The following is a 23,972-nucleotide window of genomic DNA, read 5'->3' as shown; positions in this document are numbered from 1 at the left end:
ATATCAATACAGCATACATCTTGATTTGAGACTAGATAGGGTGTCCTTTGGAATTTTGGTTGTCACATTTTTTATTGTGGTCTTTGTTTTGTAGTTATGTATTAATTTTTACTGAAAGAAAAACATTAACATTACAGTTAGATAGACAGACAGACACACAGACAGACAGACAGCCAGACAGACTTTATTTATCCCAAGCTGGGAAATTGCAGTGCAGCAGCAGCATTACACATAGTGAAATAAATGAAAAATTGTGAAATAAGACTATAAAGAACAAACTATACATTATAAAATAGCAAGCAGTAAAAAGATTATATACATAGTAATAAAATAGCAAAATAGTAAACAGTAGTAATAAAAAAGTATTGCACTAAAAAGAATATCTACAGCAAGAAGGCTGCGACTTGTGCTTATTTTCATTGTCACTTCATCATTTAGTCCTGAAAATGTCAGAAAACAGTGAGAAATGCACCTGTAGCCCACACCGATGTCCTCAGATCGCTTGTTTTGTGCAACCAGCAGTCTAAAACCCAAATATATGAATTTTTACGTTCACATAAGACAAAAAAAGAGCTGCAGATCCTCACATTTGAGAAGCTAGAACAAGGGAATGCTTGGAAGTTTTGCTTTTTTGAAAAATGAATTAAATGATATATCAGCTAATCATTACAGCACAAACTTCAAGTAATGTGTGTTTTTATGGTTGTAGATGCTGATCTACAGTTAGTGGTAGAATTTTCGGAACTTAATTTTGGTCTAACTGTGTCAGTTTAGATCAGACTTTCTATGAACTCTCCAGTAGTCAAACCACAATAACATGATATTGCCAAAACTGACTTATTAGGAATGAAAGGGTTAAACAGTCCTCAGGAAACAGCTGGCAGAATCAAGAGTCAAAGCTGTTTCACTAATGTTAAGCTTTTGTTATAATAATAACATTGTAATTATAACTTCAGTTACGAGTTCCATGAACCGTCAGCAGTTCTCAGTCAATGTTCAAGGACCTGAGTCGTGTCGTAGTAGTTTTTTTCCCTCCGGGAACGGAACAGACTGGTTTCAGTCTAAATACCACTTTATAACCTGAAGTTATAGTTTATTGCTGCATATTAAATCGTGCATCTAACAGTAAGTGAGGTCGCTGCTTTTTCCATCGAAGCTCGCCTTCTCCGTGCTTGCTGTTGGAGTGAAGCTACTCTTCCCAGCAAAAGCATTAGTGCACGTTCAACCATGACGTGAGCTGGACTGTTACCTATGTTTTTTTTTTTTTTGCCCGCCCAAAGCATACAAAGACGCTGGCTTCCCTTGTCGTCCGCGCAGTGCAGACATAGTGCAGTCTGTTTCTGTCTCTGATCGTATTGGCGCACGCTGAAGTTTGGACACTGTTCACTTTCCTCCTTTTTCATGAGCTCTGTCGGCCTGTTGGAAGCTGTCTCTGCTGCAAACTGCGCTGCTGCTCCAACAAACAGTGATTGACATGTGTGCTAACCTCTCAGCATGTCATCCTCCCTTTGGGGTGGGGCGGAGTTAAAAACCTCTCCATCTAAAGCCGAGCATAATGAGTACTTCTGGATTTCACAATGTGTGGCTGGAATATTAAACGCCCAGTGTGTGGGATTTCATCAATGAGTGTCCAGATGAGGACATTGAGAAACTCTGCGGCGCTCTGGTATCACTTCTCCCTGCTGCTGCTCATGTAGACTCAGTGACAGAGTCCTCAATTAGTGAGTGGAGTTAACTTCTAAATGTCAGGTGTTTCAGTTTTGATCAAGGTCGCGCCTTTATTTTCTGGGCTACTGTTTCGTGCAGGGTTATTGTAACCTGTCGAAAAGGCAAAAACGCCCTGAGGTGTTTCCTGCGTTTGTTTTTTTTTTATTTGTCTTTGGTATTCATTCATATCACATTCCACATGAGCCCACTAGTTTCCCAGAATGGACTGCCTTCCTGTTGCTGTTCTGCTCTGTTTGGAGCCGTGTTTTCACTCATTTTCGTCACTTCCCTGTTTTGTGGACTGATTGGCTCACTTTGTGTTTCTGCAGAGTGCTATGTGAGGTTGGCGTACGGTCTGTGTCTCACTTTCCCATCTTGACATCTAATGCGTGCAGCAGTGCATGTCATGCTGTGTGCTGCAGGCAGGGCAACTGCTAAACTTTTTTCTTTTATAGTTATCTTGTTACAGCAGATCTCTGTGTTCTCAGTTACACTCACATCTCAGTGGTCTGGTCACTGGGGGAAATGTAGGCCAGTGAGCCGCAGTAGCCTAAAGAATGATGCTTTCCCATCATGTCTATTTGCTCTGTAAATACAGTCCTATTGGTGCGAGCCCCGAGCTTCATTTTGACACAAACTTGCCGACCTTTCATCTTTGTCAGCGTGGAAAAACAAGGCTGAATCCATTTGTCAAGGCTGCACTGATGTTGCAGCCCATAGAGCAAACTGCTGACAGCAGAAGGCCCCAGGAACCAGGAAATATCTGTGACAGTCTCGGGTTGAGGTGAAACAAAGTTGCCCTGCAGATTTGAAGAGGAATGAGGATGAACTGCAGTGAAAAGATGTGTTATCATATTAACTTCAGCCTACGTTTTAGTGAAAGTATTCCTTATTCTGACACCTTTGGGTAAAGCGAGCGACTATGTCTGTCTATCGTCTCAGGTAATCTTTAATTTTTTTTTTTTTTTAAAAGCACTTTGCGATTTGTAAGTTTCCTCCCTCACTGAAGAAACAGCCTAATGGAGGGCGATGAGGAAGGAAAGCGATTCTTCTTCTTTTCTTCTCAGAAGTCACTAGAAGGCATTGAGTTGAAGGTGTGCCAAGAATGACGTGTTATAAAAAGCGCTGAGTGTAGTCCATTTATTACTGTTAAACATCCTGTTGCACTGATGACCAACAAGCCTGACCTGTCTGCTGCACAGACTAACAGCTGCTCATAGGATCATACCTACTCCCCAAACCAGTGTAGCTCGTACCTTGAGTACAAAGCCAAACACCATCATTCAAGCAAAGGTCACCTGAGCCCTATCTAACAGTGAAGTTCATAGTGAAGCTTATTATCTGACTCTGCAGGTGTCTGGTGGGGTGATTGATTGCTGCCTGCAGTCTACAGCTTTCTTATCGACCATAGCATTTGATTCCAGAGAGTCTGTTATGACAGGATATAGCCTGACCGATACTGGATGTTTGAGGCTGATACATCCAAAGTTTAAAAAAAAATCTGATAACAGTTTTTAAAAATAGAAGCAGACGGCATAAACAAACGATCCTGAAAAGTATGCCTTAGATTTTTTTTGTTCTGTTTTGCTTTTATTGTGATGCAGAGACATATGTCAGTGTTTTCTGTTGGACAAACTGTAATGTGACACTGCTTTTAAATTACCTCAAACTAGGGCTGAATGACACGCAAAGACAAGAATTATGTTTTGGCAGATATCGCCATGACAATATGAGTAAATATTCTAGTGGGAATGGTAATTGGATTTTTGCTGGAGTCTGCACCAAACAAGCATGCTGCGTTAACCTCTTGGGAATACGGTCTGCAGGCCGGGGCGTCTTTGTATCCATGTAGCTGGAATGCAGGAGGCAGCTTATTGGTTCCATCGAAGCAAATATTTATTTATTGTGATATTGTCCTTTGAGTTCATTCAGACTGTTTTGATTGCCATAGCTTGCAAATCAATTTAGGCTTTATTCATTGTTTTATGTGTTCTTCTTGCTTATTAGGGTGTATCTGAACTATAAGGGTATGGTCATTTATGATTATCAACCATTTTCTGAAATGTAAACCCAACATTTTTCAGCCATATTAATTATTCAGAGGTATATTTGCATTTGTAAAGCATCAGTGCAACCGAACACCGTTTCCCAGTGGCATGGTTACAGAAACACAGAAACACAGACAGACACTTCTCTGGCTACCTCTCACGTTATATGCTCGAGCTTTCGACCAGTCTTCTGCAGTTTTGATCATTTTAAACATTAATTGTTCTCAAACATGGCAAAGATGAGTATGGTTGACCAGAGAGTGCTGCAAATGCACCTGGAAGCTATGCAGAAAGTGAGAATACTGCTTACAGAAAAAGCCTGCATGGTAATGTCCGATCAATAACTGCTGCTTGTTCGACTTGGAGCTTGTGCAGGTGACTGATCTATTTGTCTCTGAAATGCAGGGTGAAAAAAATAATGGCTTTGATGTGCTCTACCATAACATGAAGCATGGCCAAATTTCCTCCAAGGAGCTGACAGACTTCATCAGAGAAAGGTAGGTGTTGTTAATGTTGTTCATCTCGTGTACACAGCGCGTTAGTCATTAAACTGTAATCATGTGTCTGGCTCTTCAGTACATGTCTTTCCAGTCTTGTGGTTTTCTTGGTATTTAAATCTATTTCCAACTCGGCTCCTGCAGCTCCACTTCCTTGCATTGTGCTTGTAACAACACCCAAGTGCTCAGCTGAGGCTGCAACTGGTTATTTTTTTCAATGCATTAATCGATGGTATAGTCCATTAAATGTCAAAAAATAGTCTAAAAGATGCCCACAGCTGCTTCTCAGAATGCAAGGTGATGTATTGAAATGTCTTATTTTGTCTGACCAAAAGTCCAAAACCCAAATATTTTCAGGTCACGCTGATATGTGACAGAGAAAAGCAGCAAATCCTCACATCTGAGAAGCTGAAAATACAGACTGTTAAGCATGTTTGCGCTACTATTGCTCGAAAAATGACTCAAACTGAATAAAATCTTTTTTAGCTCTAATTCTAACATGACGATAAATGGTCATACTTCATGTTAAGGTACACATATTACACAGCATTAACTAGTTGCGTATTTGCATTAGCGTTTTGGCTCTTTGTTAGTCATTATAAAGCCCTTTATAATGCCTTATTCTGGGAGTTTTGGTTATTAAGAGTTAAGGTCAAGTTATCAAGATTGTAATTCATGTACAACAACTTTCTTTCTTGCTCTGAATAAGCACTAAATAGGAGGTAATTGGGGGGAAAACTCTTGGTCTTGTACTTGCAGAATATGTTCATGCAGAGTAAGTGCTTTAGAATGACTAATAAAGAGCCAATATGCCACTAATATTCATGTTATTAAGACACTTGTCAATAGTGAATACATGAACCTTAATACAAAGTGTTACCAGATGCTCTCTCTACATTTATCAGCAAAATGAGCCAGTAAACATGCAACATGGTGACTAACGTTAGCTGCTGATGAGTGTGAATGTTATGCAAGTTGAATGTCTTTGTGAAAGAAGCTTAAACCTCAGCCCACCTGTAACCTGGCATTATGTTACACACCTCCAGTGTCTGCAGCGTGATAATACCATAATAATAGCTTCTTTTCAAATTCTTCCCACCTCCCATAAAGATTAGCTTCACTGTGTCAGAGGTGTGTGTTTATAACCTGCCGCATGATAGATGGTCTACCACTGGAATTCAGCACTGGATTCCATGGTCTGCCTGACTTTGAGGAGTGCACTCTTCACTTAGCGAAGGTTTGATATGCTTGATCAACTGTGTTTATTGAAGGATATTTGGAAGGTCTTATTAATAATGAATGATGATCCTTTGGAAAATCAGCTGTTTTTCATTATTAGTAATTATCAATAATTTAACGCCAAACTTTAGCACATTTACAGTTATTCCTTTGGTGGTAAAGGATTGCCATATAATCAGTGCGCTGCTTGAAATGCTAACCGTCACTGTTTAAACTCATTTTGTTGCAATAAATCATCCTTTAGCTTTTCACTTTGCTTAAATATTAACACTCTTTGCACTCTTTGTTGTTTTGACTATACAAATGAGTCAGAACATCATTCACGAAGGAGACAGAAGTTCAGATAGAGCTTAATTTATAGTGTTGCACGATATGTGCTCATGCTGTTCAGGAGTCGGGTCATTTTAATCACACAGAGCCAGTTTCCAGATCGTCTTCAGCGTCGCAGTTCACAGACTTTGGAGTCATGTTTTTGCTTTTTGAAAAATGGTGCTGAGGCTCCCTCTGGTGGAGATATAAGCTCTGTGCGCTGTGTTCATGCATCACCAGCATCTTTACTACCTTCCTGGGCCACTTTTCTGCTAAAAGCATTTTTAGGCTTAAATTAAATCTCGGAGAGGCAAACACACACACACACACACACACACACACACACACACACACACACACACACACACACCTATAAAATCTCTTGTTGGTGCTTTGCAGCAGTTATCTGCACTGAGAGATGGAAAATACTGCACACTGCTGTCTCATTCTCAGGTCTTTTATTCTAAGTGGACTGAACATTTCAAAGAAGTGACACAAAGAAGACGAAGTAATCTGAACTCAGCTTTTACATTCCAGCCTTTTTCCGGATCTCACAACTGCGTCTCATACATCCATGCTGCATGCTAACTCTATACAGTATCTAATGTACTACATACTAATTGTCAAAGTGTCAGTTTCCTCAGCCGTGATCAACTCCTCCATTTCTCCTGAGCATTGCATTGTGGGAGGATAGTGTACGTCAACATCTTTACCAACTGTTTAGTACTCCTTATTTTGTCACTCGTCAAGTGTGAGTACACTTTTTACTCAAAACCTGCTTCGGTGTGTTGTATGGATTTAAGACACAATCGCAGTCTTCATGCGTGAATGGACTTTGCTCAGTTGTCGTGGAGATAGCTTAGTTGTCATCATGTGACCTAAGTATGCTCTTTGCTTTGAATAGTTTGATCAAACTGCTGTTTCCAAGATCAAGAATGAACTTTTATTCTCGACCATCTGCGATTAAAAGGCCACTTTCTTCATCTAAACAAGACCATCTGTGGTCAAATACATTGTTAGTTGTGTCCACATTGTATAAAAGAGGTAACCAAGATGATCTTAGCCCGGAGAATTGCAGTCAGATGAAGATCATTTCTGCCTGTAGTCACGTTTAGGAGACAGAGATCAAGTCCGAACAGTAACTAACATATTAAGATACAACATTGGTATTCAAGTATTAGTATTACAAGTATTTAGATCCTTTACTTAAGTACAAGTACTAATACCACAATGTAAAAATACTCTGTTGCAAGTAAAAGTCCTGCATTGAAAATTAAAAGTGTAAGTATAATCAGGAAAATGTTAAATGTAAAAGTGCTCAATGCAGAAAATGTTTTCTGTGACTGTTCTGCTAGTAACACGATCCATCAGATTATTGTGACTCATGCATTCATCTAAAACCGGGATTTTACTGTTGTAGTTGTTTGAGGTGGAGCTCGGTTTGAACTATTTTATATAGGACTGACAGTACTGATTATTTCCATTATGGATTAATCTGATGATTATTTTCTCCAGAGCACAAAGTGACACATTACCAGTGTTTCTTTTGTCCAACCAGCAGTTAAAAATTCAAAAAAAAAAAAAAAAAAAGCAGCAAATCTTCACCTTTGACAAGTTGGTCTCATTAAATGTTGTTGCATGAAAGACGACTGAAACAATCACACACTTTTACATCACTTTTAATAAGTTCTTTGTATGTTTTGTATGCAAAAAATGTAGTTTGTAAAGTAACTAGTCACTTGTAGTGGAGTAAAAAGTGCAATATTTCCCTCTGAGCTGTAGCGGAGTAGAAGAAAGTGACATGAAAAGAAAAGACGAAAAGGACTGCATAACTAAAATTAAATATATAAGAACTAAAACTAAACCTTTCTGAAAATCTGATACCCTGAAAACCATCTGAAACTAAACTGAGCTGAAATCTAAAGGTCAAAACTAAAGTAAAATAAAAAACTAACTTCCATCCGTCTTCTAAACTTCTGCTTTTGCGAGTTGTGGTTCAGAAGTTGGCAGACGTTACTCCTGCACTTTGTCAGTATTTACAACACGATAACTTATAAAAATAACCCCTGCCAGTCTGGGCTCACACATAGATGTGGAGGCAGGAATGTAGCCTGTGATGCATTTCTACCTTCTCCCATCCTCTGTGTCATTGTTGTGCTGTGTGTTAGATCCATCCATTTTTTGTTTGTTTGCCTGTGTGTACCTGTGTGTGTGTGTTCATGATGTGTGTGTGTGTGTGTGCGCACGTTTGTCCTGTTTCCCCCTGGCTGACCTCGTTCCCTTGAAGTAACTGCAGAGACGAGAGGGGTTGGCTAAATGAGACATGCATAATTTAGCCTTTCACTATAAGACTGCCGCACTTTTTGTGTGTGTGTGTGTGTGTGTGTGTGTGTGTGTGTGTGTGTGTGTGTGTGTGTGTGTGTGTGTGTGTGTGTGTGTGTGTTTTTTTACTCCTGTCACTTTGCTGCAGAATGAAGGAACAAAACGGGAAATTGAGAGAAGCAGGGAATTCAAACACTAGCTCTCATACTCCGTCAGCTTCAACATGAGGTTTATGAACAAATCACAAGCCGAGCCACACTCGCTTGCCCACACACGTTGCGTGTGGTCAAACATTTATGTTGCAAGTTCTAAGTGGGTGTTTCTGGCTGGGATCTCCGGTTGTTTAGTGACATGCCCTATTTGAGCCATAACCCAGTTGAAAATACTTTGGAAAAACTTTGTCATACTACACATTAAAAGGGCTTTTAGAGGTAGAACTGTTATCTTCACCTTATTGACGCGTGAGACCGTTTATAAGGATTTAAACAAATAATCTGCGTGTGTTGTTTTTCTGCTTATTCCTAGGAGTACTATTGAAGAGGCCTATGCCAGGTCCATGACCAAACTGGCCAAGTCAGCTGGCAACTTTTCTCAGCTTGGGTGAGTGTCAGCCGCGCTCTAGTCTTCTGAAGAAAAGACCGGCATGGATTCATGTGCGGAGGTCTTGCCACGTTCTAGCCTCTGAAGTGTCATCTTTTATTCCAGGACTTTCGCGCCAGTGTGGGATGTGTTCAAGAGCTCCACCGAGAAGCTGGCCAGCTGTCACATGGAGCTAGTGAGGAAGCTGCAGGAGCTTATAAAGGAGGTTCAGAAGTATGTGGAGGAGCAGGCCAAAGCACACAAAAAGGTAAGGAGACGGGGAATTCAGGCTTCGCAGCTGAACAAAAACCAAAAGGCGGTCAGATTAAAGAGTAACTAAAGAACAGAACGAAAAATTGATGGCAGGTTTTTGGTGTTTGGTAATTTCTGATACTGCAGGCGCAAGCTCTAATCAAAGTGCACACGTGTCCGTCAGTCCTTCTGTTGAGAGATGTTTCGCACTCCGTAGAGTGAAAGGAGTTGATGCATGAACTCAACCCTCCACAAAAAAAGGAGAAATTGTGCAGTAGTTGACTCCATCCTGAGAAAACCTAGCGTGCCGTGTGTTTTTTTTATTTTTTTTTACACCTCACTTGTCTATCTCTCCTCCCTGCTGAAGAACACCATCAGCTAGCATCTCATGCATGAAGCCACAGGACAGGAAGTAACACATGAGCTTGGAATTAGCGGAGCTGTGTTTGTGCTTTCAGCATGACAAAAAGGCTGTCACAGTTTCTCTCCGTCACTTGCCCCACACCCCCTGTTCCTCCCTGCTTTGCGTCTCTCGGCTAACTTGCAGATACAGTCCAAACTGTAGTCAAGCGGCGTGAAAGCAAAGGAAAACAAACATCCGTCTCGGAGTAGGTGCTCAGAATTTGTACGTGATTTAGGATGACGCCGGTTATGCTCACTGCAGTGATGTTTACGTTACAGCATAACTGCCTCAAAATGAGGAACAAAGAGGGTTCGGTGATGACGATCATGAGTAAAACAAACGAAGCTCACTGTGTGGCCGCTGTAATTTAAAGTCATTATCTTTTGATCGTATTTATCTTTTTATGTGATGTGAAGAGCTGTGCAGATGGAACAAATCTGGAGTCTTATACATTTTTTAATAGCCACTATATAGCTTTAACTGCTTCCCACTGTACTGTGCACAGAGGAACAGAGGAACTACAATAGTGTTTTACTAGAGTAATAAAGAGCCTCCGTCTACACTGAAAGTGTGTCTGTTTTGTCATAATAAACAAGAGGATTCCTGGATAAGCGTTGACTGTGTGTTATCTCAATGTCAAACTATTCAAGAATCAACACCATAGTTCGTAGAGCAATGGGTGACACTTGCACTTATTATTCAGCGTGTTGTTATGTGAGTTACTCTGCAAGACATTTGTGTGCTGCTAGACAAAAGAGGAGGTGGCGTCCACCCTGGAGGCCGTACAGAACATCCAGACCACCTCTCAGGCCCTGCACAAGTCCAAGGAGATCTACAATGCCAAAACCGTGGAGCAGGAGCGCCTCCGCAAAGAGGGGGCCACCCAGAGAGATGTGGACAAGGTGGGAGGTCACATTCGCACGTACACACACACACACCCACATATTCGTGGTAATGTAATAAGGCATGATGAAGTGCCTTAATGCTCCTCTGTACAGAAACTTTAACCCTAAAAGCTTCTTGCCTGCAGATGTCACCGGAGCTCAGCGTCCTTTTTTCACTCGATCCAGAAACACAGGGGCCCATTGTGCACAGTGTCTAATATGATATGATAGTAATTTATCTGTTTATGTTTTGCAGGCGGGAGTGAAAGCCAAAAAGGCCACAGAGGCCTATAAGTCATACGTGGAGAAATATGCCGCAGCTAAGTCAGAGTTTGAACAGAAGATGGCAGAAACTGCACAGGTACTGTGGCATTCATGAAATATGTGCTTACAAACTCTCTGTGTTGCCTGTCTCTGTGGCATGCAACACTTTCATTGTGTAATCTGTCAGCCCCCCCTTTTTGCTGTGTGTGTGTGTGTGTGCGTTCCGTGTTTCGTGCCCTGTATCATCTCCAGATTGTGTTTTTTCCTCTGTAACGGAATCGCTGTGGAAAGCCCTGATTGGATCCATCTGAAGGACTGATTAGATAAACTCCAAATTAAAATCAGATCAACAGAATTTGGCCTCCATATCCTCCTGCACCGCAGCAGCTCTGCCACCAGAACTGGTTCCAGTTAGCCTGGCGTTTTTTGTTTTCCCCCCCAGAGAAAGCGGCGTTGCAGCCCCGCTTCCCCGGGATCACAGTCTACGGCTCATCTCAAAACGCAGCACATGTGGACATGAGTTATAAACACTGAACACATGTGCTCTCTGACATCACTGGGGCTCCTGCATGTGTGTTCTCTTTGTCTGAGCGTGTCGCTTTGGATGGATGGGTGGGTGGGTGGGCGGGTGTGTCTGCGTGTGAGCGTATGCTCGCCGTTATCGTGGTGAAGTGACAAAAGCACAGTGATTTTTTGTGTGCATGCCTCTGTAGTGTAGATGCAGGAGTGAGCGGCTCTTCGTCTGTGTGTTTGCGGTTAGAAAGGCTCATCTTCCTCTCCAGCCACGCTGTGATTTTCCAGTTTATGATTATTTATGCTCATTCCCCTTGGTCAACCCTGCAAGCCCAGAGTCAGACTGAAAAGGGAAGTAAATACTAACTCAAAGCCAAAAACGAACCTCCGTCACTGTATCTCATGAACAGAATAATTGACATCTCATGGGAGGAGCTGTGTGCGTGTGCGTGTGTGTGCGTGTGTGTGCGTGTGCGTGTGTGTGTGTGTGCGTGTACGTGTGCGTGTGCGCGTGCGCATGTGCGTGTGTGTGTGTGTGTGTGAGCGGCGTAGACCACCCAAACAGACACACAGGAAGTGGCGGGGACGGAATAAGGAAGGCTGCATTCTGTCCTGAGCTTATTTTTGTTTTCATGCCTGCTTGACGAGACTGACACCACGACGCAGATTTGTTCATTTGATTTCAAGTGACCGGATGATTTGTTGCACCGCTGGCCGTAACCGACCTCGCCCTGTCTTACAGAAATTCCAAGACATCGAAGAGAACCACATTCTCCACATGAAGGAGATCATTAAGTCATACTCGCAGTCTGTCGACGAAACGCACGTTCAAATAGGAGAGGTGAGTTTGTACACACACACACACACACACACACATCGAACACCCCTGATTCCAAAAACAGTTTGCGATGTGTAAAACGCAAATGAAAACAGGATGCAATCATTTGCAAACAAACTATTTACTGACAGCAGTTTTACGAAGCGTTCCTGAGCCCATGCAGTAACATCCTTTATCCAATCATGTGTTGACAAAGTGTTGAACCTCGCTCCATCCTCGCTTGTGTACCACTGAGCCTTTCAAGGATGCTCCTTTCATACCCACTCATGATGCTATCACCTGTTACCAATCAACCTGTTTGCCTGTGGAATGATCCAAACAGTCTTTAGTTGCTCCTGTCCCAACTTGTTTGAAACATGTTGCTGCATCAAATTCAGAATAAGCAGATATTTACAAAAATCAATGAAGCTGATGAGGTCAAACATTAAATATATTGTCTTTGTGTTGGTTTTAATTGGAGATATGTTAAAAAGGATTAGCAAGTTATTCTGTTTTATTTGTTTTTAGCTGCGTCTCAGCTTTTTTTGGAATCAGGGTTGTACTCAAACATTCCTGTGGGTGGAGTAGGTGTCTTGTTGACCTGAGGCTGTGCTCATTGGGTTCACTGTATGTCATATCAATTAGTGTCCTCTTTGATCTCGCTAATCGTTTAACTGAGAACCAGGAAATGGTCCATTCAGCCTTTTATGCCAAGCAATTAAAAACTGATCAAAACTCCCTCTCAGCCCATCTAAAACACCTCCAGAAGTCTAAACACTTGCCAAATACTGTGTCTGATAGTAAAAAGTGCTGCACTGGCTTGTTTGTCTCTTGACGAGTGTGTTTAGGTTTGAGAAAATGGCATCAGGTCCGATCAGGTCCAGTTGTGAGGGCTTTCAAACATCATTCGCAGCTATATTAATCAGAATTTAATGTTAACCAGAGATTTATTTGTTCAGCAATCATACTTACCAGTGCCACACAGAATAACTCAGGACTAACTGCATCCTGCTGCTCTGCTCTCATTAATCTGAAGCTGCTTAGTGTTGGCGCTGCTGCAGTAGTTCCCTTATTGTCCACAGAGGGCGACACAGCTCCACCATCGGTATCTCAGTCCAGCCTGCTGCTCGTGCGGCAAGTTGGAAAGAATGTGGAGCGACAGGCTGCCGCAGGTTATTCAGCCCCACAGTTCCTGCTGCAGAGCAGGAGATGGGCAGTGCTGCTGCCTGTTGCTGAGCCAAATTAAAACACCGCCCGGAGACCAAGTGGTCGGTCCTTCCAAACCAGGCAAACACAAGCAGCGTGAGAAATTAGGATTTGATGATAAAAGGCTCTTCAAACCAGGTCGTGAGGTACCTTGGGAATGTTATTATCGCAGAAGGGTGAGGCAAGAGAGAAGGAGAGGAGAGAGGGAGGAGGGCGAGAGCAGGGCGAAGGAGGCTGGGACAAGTTTCAACTCTGCGACATTGTGCTTAGTCACTGAGGCCACAGGCATCTCACACTGACAAGCAAACACAGACAAATCATACATTTGCATGCACTTGCATTTAACATATAAAATATTGTTGGTGCTGTTTTAGTAATGGATGCACACACACACACACACAATATGAAACACTGAAGATATACAGCCCTTATATTGATGTGGGGAGTCATTTTATTGATGTTTGTGCTTATTGTCATTTCAACTTCTATTTTCTTTGACTAAGAATATTAACCTCTGAAACACAGTTATTGATTTGCATTCTGTCTAACTGATGTGTTTCTTCAATAATATCAATCGTTTGATGATGTATTTTATATACTACAATATTCAGTGAAGCTGGCCGTCCAGTTTATAGAGTCAAGCAATAAGTGAAAAGCCACAAACCATACAATATGCACTTCATAATATGCACACGCACATGACTCCTTTTGAGGAGTGTATTTATTGGTTAAAGATGTATTTGATTTATTTGAACACTTTAAGATTAATTCCATATGTTGCAACAAATTCACCAAAGTGAATGTACCATAGGTTGGATGGATTACTTATCCTTGCCAGTAATGAGTAATGAGATCTTGGACAAAACACAGGCTTGATGTTACCGATTGTACAGATCAAGTCTGTTTAAAGATTGCATTTACTGTTGCAGAAAGAGATCCACAAAATCTGGCAAATTATTATTATGTCACCAGAGGCAACATCAGCTGGAAGTTTAAAAAAGACTAAAATCTGGAGTAAAAAAAAGTGAGCTCACCAGACCTCTGAAGCCCGCTCCTCGTCTCTGTTTGAGGCTGGCAGCTCTAGGCTACCTTAGCTGCCACTAGCATAACACACCTAAATCAAGCTGTCGGAGGTTGAATTGATTCAGGGGTAATGCAGGCACCGGGTTTTGACAGGGAAGAAGAAGGCAAGGAATCAAAAATAGGATGTGTTTGGTGCTGCTGCATCAAATTTGATCCTTTTTATTTAAGCTGTCTATCATGAGTCTGTCAGTGCCGTAGGCGGGTGATGCTGAATTGGTCGACTACTCTTTCATCAATCAATGGAAGCTCTTAAAGTTAATTATACTGAATTTAGGACTGTTGATAAAAATCAGCAATTTCTTAATAGCGCCTGTTCTTTGTATCTTAGGGAGAAAATAATATTATATAATCTGGCGTAACATGTATGCCGCCACAACATGATAGAGGGAGGAAAAACTATTGGCCACCACCAAGTGGGCAGCTGTGGCGCCTCCAACATCGCTGGTCAACATCTGGCAGTGTTCATTGGTGAGACGTAAGGGAGGGACAGCGTCCTTGTTGCTGCACTAGCAGCTTCTACTGGACGGTCAAAGCGCCTGAGTCCTGCATGTGGATTGAGATAGCATTAATTCATCCGTGTGTTACACCCTCCCAGTGAAGCTCCTCGCTGGAAAAACTGGGGACTGTGAAGGTTTATCAGAGGAGACATGGCCGTTTACACTCCCACCCGGTCGACAGAGGAGTTAGGCGTGACTTTGACTGTACAAGGGAATTTTGGGGAGAAATGCAACAACAGCAATTGTACTTGCCTTATATGTAGCTTTCAGTGCTGCAGCTGCTGTCAGTCAAGGGATGTTAAACCACCAGAGACAGGGTACCTGTAACCGAAGGTGTCACTAAAATCAAGAGGTAATCATGTCAACCTCGCAGGACATCAGCTCAGTGAGCATGAAGGATAAGAGGGTTAGAATGAAAGGGAAAAAGTGAGCAGTGTAAAGACAGGAAAATACCTTATATAGGTATATGAAGTTCAAGCATGAGTAGAAAGAAGTGCGTAGTGCTGTTTCCCGTGCAGAGAGCTTTAAACTCACAGAAGTGCAGGTGTGCCTGTTAGCTTGCGTGCTGTGTTTGTTTTTGTAAGTAAGCATTTTTGTGTGTGTGTGTGCGTGTGTGTGTGTGTGTGTGAGAGAGAGAGAGAGAGAGAGGATCCCTTGAAGGCAGATGCATGTTTTGAGCATGTGGTGGAAAGTCTCTACGGGATGAGGTTTGTGTGTGTGTATGTGAGGCGAGGGGGGGCACGCAGGTTGATGACCTCCGTCGTGGCAGCAGCACCTGACAGATCGCGTGTGCTGCACTGAGCATACTTCCTCACCGTAGCAACCTCCCTGCTCTCCCCCAACCCACAACACCCTCCCACCCCCAGCATCCTCTCCTGCCAGGGCACAGAAGGCTAATGCACTCCACCTCGCCACAGGGGCCTGGGGGGGCGGGGGGTGGGAGGGTGGGCAGACACATGTGTGTGTGTATGCGTGTGTGTTTGTTTGATAGCGGAGCCTCTCTGCGCTTACAGTATCACGCACATCTAAATGGTTTGGTGAGATGGCAGTGAGCCGCTGCTCTTCATCCCCATGCCTATACATCGCTTTCACTTCCCCCTCAGTAAACACACAAGCACACATGCACATCCAAAACAAACAAGCAAACAAACACTATCCTTCCTCTGATACTGCCCAAAGGGCTTCAGCGGGCCACAGTGCCAACAACGATGATTCAACCTGACACAACCGAATGACAGTAAAGTATCTCCACGGGCCAATTACAGAAACAAATGTTATAAATACTAAACTGCATTTGTCTCATGTCCTGTACATCATAAAACAAATGGCACCAAACACGAGGCACTAATCCTTTGTTTTTATTCATTCTTTTAAATTTGTGTATGGTATGACGTGACCGAAAACGTAAAAGCCAAAACCCGTCAGTGAACAGTAAGTTTAATGTCGGCTGACTGAACTTTTCCAACTGCATTTCCCCCAACAAGGGATGAGCATTTTGCAAATTTAGTTTCATCAGTAAAATAAACCAAATAAAGTGAAAATATTGGTGTTTACAGTAAAGGCTCATGCAAGTGGAAAACACATCCTGATTACAGTAGGTGGTGGTTAAACTTTGACGATAAAAGCAACATAGCATGGCCTCCAGCCAGGACTTCACTTAGTGCAGCTTCAAATTGTCCATAAACTCAGTGTGTAATGTATCTAGCTGACAGGATACAGTGTGTGCATGCAATATTAGAATTATTGCAGTTACAGAACTCACTTTATCAATGAAGAATGAGCAGTGATAGCCTAAAAATAACGTGGCTCGGTCATGGAGAAGTGCCAGTTTTGAGGTAAATTAAATAAAAACTCTTCGCTCGCTCTCAGTTGGGGCATGGCAAGCCGCAATACAATATTTAATATGTGTTGTTCTAGCTTTGCTGGTGAGTTTGAGTGTGGCTGTGCAAGGATATGTAGTTAATCTCACTTGGTTAAACGCCTCTGTCAAGTTTGAGTATGATTGCATCGTCTGTAAGAGAATTGGAGCCCTTAAGTAGCCCAAAATAAACCTTTTGTTTCATTGATTGCAGCTAGTATAGATGATGAACAAATCCAACAAAAATGGGTCAAAACTCTGCATGGCTTTTTGTTTTTGCGTTTTCAGGTCCACAACGAGTTTGTAAGGAACATTGAGAACACCTCGGTGGAGAGCTTAATACAGAAACTGGCTGAAAGCAAAGGAACAGGCAAGGAGAGACCAGGTAAGCCACCAGAGTCTTCTATGTCTTATTGTCATAGTAGATGTTTGTCAGCGTCTGTGTTGTGTGTAAATAAATGAATGGTCAGGGGAACGGGCCTTCTGCCTGTTAGTCCTCGTGGGGAGGGTTGGGGTGTATGGAGAGGGGCAATTAGAAGTAGGAGAGGGCCATCAGAGTCAATCATAGTAATCTGCTGAAAAGGTAGGCAGGCTTGGCATTCCAGTAAGCATGTGACACACGGGGGGCTTTGCTGTGCTCGCAGACTAAGCAGGCAGAACCAACCTTTTCAGGGGGTCAGAGCTCAACAATGACTCTTGTGTAAACTTTGCCATGCCACAATAATCAAGGGAATACTCCTCAGACTCCTTTGGCTCTACCCCCTCACCTCCCTCTTTTTCACACACACACACACACACAGCTCATTCATTGATAGTCATTTACTCTTTCAGTAACCATAGTAGCTCCAAAGCTTGATTTTTATACCATCAGCTACTTCACTGATGCATGAAACCCGATGCATGTGAAGTTTAAAGCCCTGCCATAAACATCCAATTACTTCGCTCGTCCCTGTACTTGTACTACATTACGTCAGGTCACGGCCACAAAGGGTTCACCTCTGCTGTGTTTGTGTGTACACAAACGGTGACCCCTGTGTCCAGACGCCGCATCCGAAGAGTGGTGGCCTTCATTTGTTTGGACAGCAGAATTAATTGAGGCTAAAAAAACGGTCAGAAAATTCCTCTTGTATCAAGCTGTTCATTAGGGATTGCGCAGCCGCCCCGGCCCTGTCAGAAAAATAACCTGTCTGTCCCCTGATTAAATAGCTGAGCGGATGGCCGGTCCAGTGCCTTTAGAGAGAGAGAGAGGTTGAATAAACTTTCTATTGCGGAAACAATCCCAAAGTGACACGCTGCGAGGCAGGGGGGTTCGGAGTGTTCAACGATATCCAGCTGAGCTGTCAACTGGCGGTGGGCCAGACACGCAAACCCCCTCCGCCCCTCTCCCACTGCCAGTGCCATGTGAAGCATATGCAATTTAAAAAAACCCATTCTCCGCTCATGCGTGACTGCATGCTTCCCTCACAGAGAGTAGAAAGAAAAGAAACATCTTCCCCTGTATAAACAAAGTCGTCTGTCTGTTTAGGAGATGTTTAAACAGTTCCTAATGTCTGCCCAGATTTAGGTAATATTCACGTGTCTGGTGTTTGGACTTTTTTTGCAGTTGGTGTGCATAAATATTGTCAGATGCAATCGCAGGACGCTGGCGGCAAAGAGTTCCTGCTCTGCCCAGGCCTTTCGTAGATCCGCAGCATTTGTTAAACAACCCAGAGCTTGAATAAGGAATACAATTTTTATTTTTTTTCTTAATTTCTTTCCTGTGACAACAACGAATACATTTAATGAAAGATGTATTCAAATGAGATAATGATTATGAGCTCTCTCTCCAGGAAAAGATGCACCTCAAGAGTTCAGATATCCTCACCTGTGTTATGTCAGTACAGTGGCCGATGGGTGGAGAGGGGGAGGGCGATGGAATTACCGTCTCTCTCACTTCCTCCCATGAGAGAAAGTTCTTGAATGAGCACGCCAATTTTGTTTTGATTGGCACGAAGCTCGCACACACAAGCAGTCGTTCGTGCCGTCGTTGTGCATCCGCCGGCGGTGAAGAGGCCTGATATTGCACAGTAGAGTAGATCGGTCATTGGTGTACTTTATCCACTTCACTTGGCGTGATGCATGCCTCTCGTGACTCGCCGCTTCCCTGCGCTTCACTCAGCATTGCACACGCCAAACAATGCGTCAATTCTGCTCGCGACCGGCATCCTCTGGGGAGGCCGCGTTGGACCGCTGCTACTGTATACATTTTGAGTTAAAATATTATTAGCTTTGTTGTTTTCAGGTCAAGGCATGTTAGCGTATCGGAAATTTTGCCAGAGGGTCCTGTCCCATCTCTCTCCTCTTCCTGCTCATCTTGCGAGCTATTAAGCTTTCTAGTTATATGCAGTGTATCTATCTGCTCTGATAGTCTTCCAGGTCATGCGTTTTTAAGAAAAAAATAGTTTAAAATACTTAAAATGGCTTTTGAGCTTTGAGGTGTTGTTTTCTCTTAAGCAGCCAGTTCCAATCACATAATTGCTGCTTGAGCCTAAGAATTAAATGCACTGCAGCACATGCATTACATTTTTATACTTTAACATATGGATCACATGGACTAAGAGATCACACAGACACCAACATCCCAACCTCCCGGATCTGTCTGACTGACACGTACACTCATTGCATGTCTTGCCTCTGGTTTTCCTACAGCTTTTAGTGTGTGTGTGTGTTTGTTTGTGTGAGCATGTGTATGTTCAGGCGCCGTGCCTTTGAAAAGCCTCCATGAATGTTTCTGGAGGCACACATGAAAGCGTGACAATCCAGGCCCTCAGAGGTAAATGTGCATAATTGATGAGCATTAAATTAAGTGTAAACGTGTTGTTTTTCGCCGTTTTCTCGTCACTTGAATGATGCATCCGAATCACCAAAAGTAATGTTATTTCTTTTCGTTCAAATAAATCCGCAGCTGGTTCTGCTCCGAGTGATATTATGGTTGATGGCCGGAATAGATATGATGATGTGTTAGCGCGACCTATTAATCGAGGTTGCCATGATTATTGTAGTGGCTTTGTGCGTTCGTGTGTGTGCCTGATTATACTTGTTTTGTTATATATATGTTCTGTTTCTGTTTTCTTTTTCTGGTCACTTTTTGCATGTCAGAGACAAGAAGAGAAGGGCATCTCTTAAGCCCGAGAGCAGATTTGTCCATGTGGCTTTAAACACTTCGCTGCGTGTAATCTTGGACTTGTTTGTCTTATTGTAATAGGGTTAGCGCTCTGTTGCGTGTCCCGTGTGGGCAGGTTTAGTTTAAGCTCAGTTTAGTCTTATACCTGCTGTTTGCCATGAATACTAAGGCTCCTGCGCTGATTTAGAATTGGTTCATGATTGTGGTGGTTCACATGTCCCAGGTGGGTCCTGTACGTGAGGAAGACTCTGTGCTGTAGAGTAGCGCTTTGGGTTCCCAGGAGGGAGTGTCACATCTCTGTGAGGGCCACCAGACACACAGTTGACTCCACTATTGACCCTGTCTGCCCTCTGGGACCAGCCTAGCCTTGTTTGTACACACACTCTCTATGGCACGCCAGACTGCATGTTGTGTGTTTGCCAAAGTGTGTATGTGTGTGTGTGTGTGTGTGTGTGTGTGTGTTTGTTTGTGTGTGTGTGTGTGTGTGTGATTATTGCGTGATGTACATTCACAGCATTCACAGCAGTGGGTCATTGACCCTTTCTGTGCCAAATGAACCTAAATGAATTTTTTTTTGTCTCATTAGGACCCATTGAGTTTGAGGAGTGCAATGCAGCTATTGCGACTGAAGGTAAGTCTTCATTTTAGAAAAACCACAAAAGTTTAGTTTAACATTTACTGTATAAGATAATTTTTAACAAATTCACTGCATGTGTTGTTTCCCTAAAGTAAAGCATTGAATGTTTAAAGCAGGTTGAAACATAAACAGATTTAAAGTCACTTTCTTAATCTGTGCTTGAAAAATGCTTTGTTCTTGTGTTAAGGTGCCAAACCCAGAAGGAGAAAACCATTTGGCATCCCAGGTCGTAGGAAAGACAAGGACACAGACTCCACGTGAGTGAAGACTCCTGCATCCTAAGATAACACAATACATGCATCTCATTCTTGTAGAAAGACTTTTGTGTCATAATGTGACAATTTTCTCTTCCAGGGAGTCCACAGAAGTCGAAGCTGCTGTGAGTATAATTTTCACCAAATCAAGCAGTTTTTCTTTAACTTTGAGTTGATACTTCGGTGATATTTCAGCGTTGTATGTTCAAAGAAGAGAAAGTGGAAACGATTCTTGTTCATTTTATTCTGCTCGGTATTTTTCTGCTCGAACGTGTGACTCTGTCGCTCTCTCTCTCTGTTCTCTCTCTGTTTGTTTTGTAGATGTGCTCATTCATTCATTCATTTCCCTCTGTTTGTGCTTGTAGAACACTGCCAATGGTGCTCCCCCTGGATACTATGGGGCCATCGACATCCAGAACGCTGTAAGCAAGCTAATACACACACACATAGAAACACACACACACACATGCACAGTAAATATTCAGATCCAAACCTTTTAGTTTTGGGTTTTTTTGTGGAAAAAAGATAAGCAAATAAATTTCCTACACATACAGAAATTAAAAAGAAACATTTTCACTGCCGTTTATCTTCTAAAGTGGCATGTACAAATGTTTAATGTATGATAAAGTTGTAAAAATGCTCCACTTCGCCCTCTGTGCACATGATGACGTGTTTGTTCAGATGTGTTTCAGCCAAATATTATGTGTGGAAGTTTCTTGGCATATTTTCCAGTGTGGGTGCAGGATGGGATCCTGGAATGAAATGATTCTCAGTGGGTTTGGAGTCGTTATACAAATGTTTCCATGATGCACTCATTTCCATATGTGATATAATTGTACTTCTAGATGAGGAAGTGATGTTTTTTTTTTTTGTCTGTGTAAAACCTCAGAAACAGACTGTCATTAATGAAAGGGGCACTTTCCTTCTATTGATCAACTGCATGAACTGATTAGCTTTTAAAGCAAATTCAGACTGAAAAAAAATAAAACTTCCTTTAAATTTAAACTTTTGACTTTGTTAAAATTGAGTGTAAAGAGAAAAAATATAATTGAATCCATTAAACATGCACTAGTCAATTAACTAATAAGTTAATTATTAACAGTATTTTAAATTCTATATTTCTAATATTAGTTTTTAGATAATTTAGTGCCTAAAATGTGATTGAAAATGTCATTTTAAATGTAATTTGAGAGTGAAATAAATCCTTCCTAAGACAACAAGAATGATAAATACATAGTGAGTGTCATTTAGCTGCTTTGATATGCATTTACATTTATATTAATTATAATAACTACATTTATTTTTACTTTTTTTTTAATTAAATAGTTCAACAGAGCCTGATTTTAACTTTTTTCTGTTTGTGTTTTGTAGAATGTCCCCCAAGTTGATGCAGAGGGCTTCTGTATCAGACCAGAAGTAAATGAAAACGATATCCTTTTCATTTGCCTTGATGCTGTTTACACTCGCGGGCTCAGTCCTGCTCATCATCAAGGAGTTGTTGCTTCTTGTTTTTCTGTTCACACCTGCGGACGATCTGTGCCTGTTGTCGTTGTCTCCTTGACTTTTTCGTGTGCTCACATGCCAAAGAGAATTCCTTCTATTCGTCCAGCGACTCCGAGGACGAAGATGAGCCCAGGAAGTTCCACGTAGAAATCAAGCCCGTTCAGCCAAACAACGGCACGCATCAGAGCCGAGCCACCATCGACGAGCTTAAAGCCTCCATTGGAAACATCATCCTGTCGCCCTCGACCTCGGTACAGCTTCTTTACGTGCACACCAAACACTAAAAAACTCAAACTCAGACCTGTTGCTGTGCTGCTGTGCTGCAGCAGAAACCTGATCTGCCTCTGCAACACTAGAGGGCAACAGCAGAATATGTAACCTCCGTCAGGGTAGATGGGAGCGCCATTTAACCGTGCTATCCCTCCGGTAGATGCTCACCATTAGTCACTCTTTCTTGAGGCTCCTTTTATTTATATTGGAAAGCCGTATGCGTTCTGTCTAACTTAGTTCATGCGCCAGATTGGCTTCTGATTCACTAAGGTGCCTGTTTGCGCAGATTTCATGTTTAGTTTTTACTCTTTCATGTCGAACAACTTTTTTTTTTTCTTGTAGAAAAATATCAAGAGCTCAGAAACGATCATTTCTGAGTTAAGCATCTGATGTTGTCGGCCTTCACTGCAGACTCACACACACGCACGCCGCCCTCCTTGTAGGCACTTAAGGGAAATCTTTGCAGCGCTGGCCGGCCGACACGCACACACAGAGAACCCAGTCTGATCCGCGACCTCAGTCATGGAGCCCTTCATTCAGCTCCTTGTCCCTCGCCATCACTCAATCTCTGAATCACTCTCCGCCGCTCTGTGAAAATAGCCGCCGCCATTAAAATTTCAAACCACCACTGCTTGTGTGCAAACATGAGCCGTGTGCGCACTGAGCTGCTGTTGTTGTTAATGTTGTTGTGGAGCGGCTGAGAGGGCACGCTCAGTGTCGCGAAGGGGGTCTAGTGGGTTTCACCCGCCGCACTCCCCCGGCCTCACATTAAAGGAGTGTCACGGCATCTTCTCCCCGGCTCTGCCTCCCTCCCCTCAGCCTCTCTCTTCCTCTGCTTCTGCTCGCTGTTTGCGTTGTACCTCGCTCTTTTTTTCTCTTCCTCCTCGTTTCTTTGTTTGCTTTCACTCTTTGGGTTTTATTGCAGCCCACTTGTTCTAGACAGGACTCTGTTGTGGTTATTTATGAATACTTTATGGGGTTAGTTGCCTAGTTTTTACAAATGTTTTATTTTTTTTCCACCCTTGGAATTAATGATAAAGATAAGTTACAAGTTTATAGAGGATGTTTTTTCTATTTAATGCAACAAGATTCAGGAGGAAAGATGTTCTCTTTTAAACCTTTGACTTTGTTCATTGCAGTTTGGTTTTGGTTGTTGTCGAGACTCAAACCCACAATTACTTTCTCAATCTAAAAGTACAAAAAAACAAAAAACACAGACTGCTGTGTGTGTGTGTGTGTGTGTTGACTCTGATTTGCATTTGAATACCAGAACAGTCATTTCATTACATTTTCTTTCCTCTCCGCCTGTTCGCATTTCTGCTTCGCACCTTTTCCTATTTTATATTTGCAGAAGACTTCTGAATTAAAGTTGAAACATACATCCAAGGTGGTGACGAACGTTGCATCATCTGGTGTGAATTATTGAGAGATTTTCTTCTTCTTTTTTCCCCCCTCCTCGCTGCTCATTTTTCTGTCTTTTTCATTTCTCCTCCTGTTCAGTTCCTCCTCTGCGGTGTTCCCTTTATTGAAATAGCAATGGAAGTCGTGTGTGTGTGGCCAGCAAGAGCCGTAATTGAACCCATTTGCCGCTTAGCGCCTGTGGGACTAAAGCCTGGCCTCACAGCTCTACGGTGGTTAAACGCTTTTGCTATGTTCCTTAAACCCAT

At 42.4% G+C, this 23,972-nt stretch overlaps 1 protein-coding gene across 5 annotated transcripts in view; it reads left to right on the top strand.

Moving 5' to 3' along the window:
* fcho2 (FCH and mu domain containing endocytic adaptor 2) overlaps positions 1-23,972 on the top strand; it is a 42,654-nt gene that overhangs the window by 4,320 nt on the left and 14,362 nt on the right. For all 5 annotated transcript variants that reach the window (XM_041959644.1, XM_041959646.1, XM_041959643.1 and 2 more), the window contains exons 2-14: positions 4,161-4,252; positions 8,648-8,722; positions 8,828-8,969; positions 10,106-10,258; positions 10,497-10,601; positions 11,760-11,858; positions 16,767-16,863; positions 20,228-20,272; positions 20,466-20,535; positions 20,633-20,657; positions 20,898-20,954; positions 21,904-21,961; positions 22,111-22,286. In XM_041959644.1, coding sequence (XP_041815578.1) covers positions 4,161-4,252; positions 8,648-8,722; positions 8,828-8,969; positions 10,106-10,258; positions 10,497-10,601; positions 11,760-11,858; positions 16,767-16,863; positions 20,228-20,272; positions 20,466-20,535; positions 20,633-20,657; positions 20,898-20,954; positions 21,904-21,961; positions 22,111-22,286 — 1,194 coding nt within the window. The remainder of the gene's footprint in view (positions 1-4,160; positions 4,253-8,647; positions 8,723-8,827; positions 8,970-10,105; positions 10,259-10,496; positions 10,602-11,759; positions 11,859-16,766; positions 16,864-20,227; positions 20,273-20,465; positions 20,536-20,632; positions 20,658-20,897; positions 20,955-21,903; positions 21,962-22,110; positions 22,287-23,972) is intronic.

Source organism: Chelmon rostratus, chromosome 19 (assembly GCF_017976325.1).
Source record: "Chelmon rostratus isolate fCheRos1 chromosome 19, fCheRos1.pri, whole genome shotgun sequence".
NCBI lineage: Eukaryota > Metazoa > Chordata > Actinopteri > Chaetodontiformes > Chaetodontidae > Chelmon > Chelmon rostratus.
The sequence above is the reverse complement of the archived record's forward strand: the minus strand, read 5'-3'. Positions and strand labels throughout refer to the sequence as shown.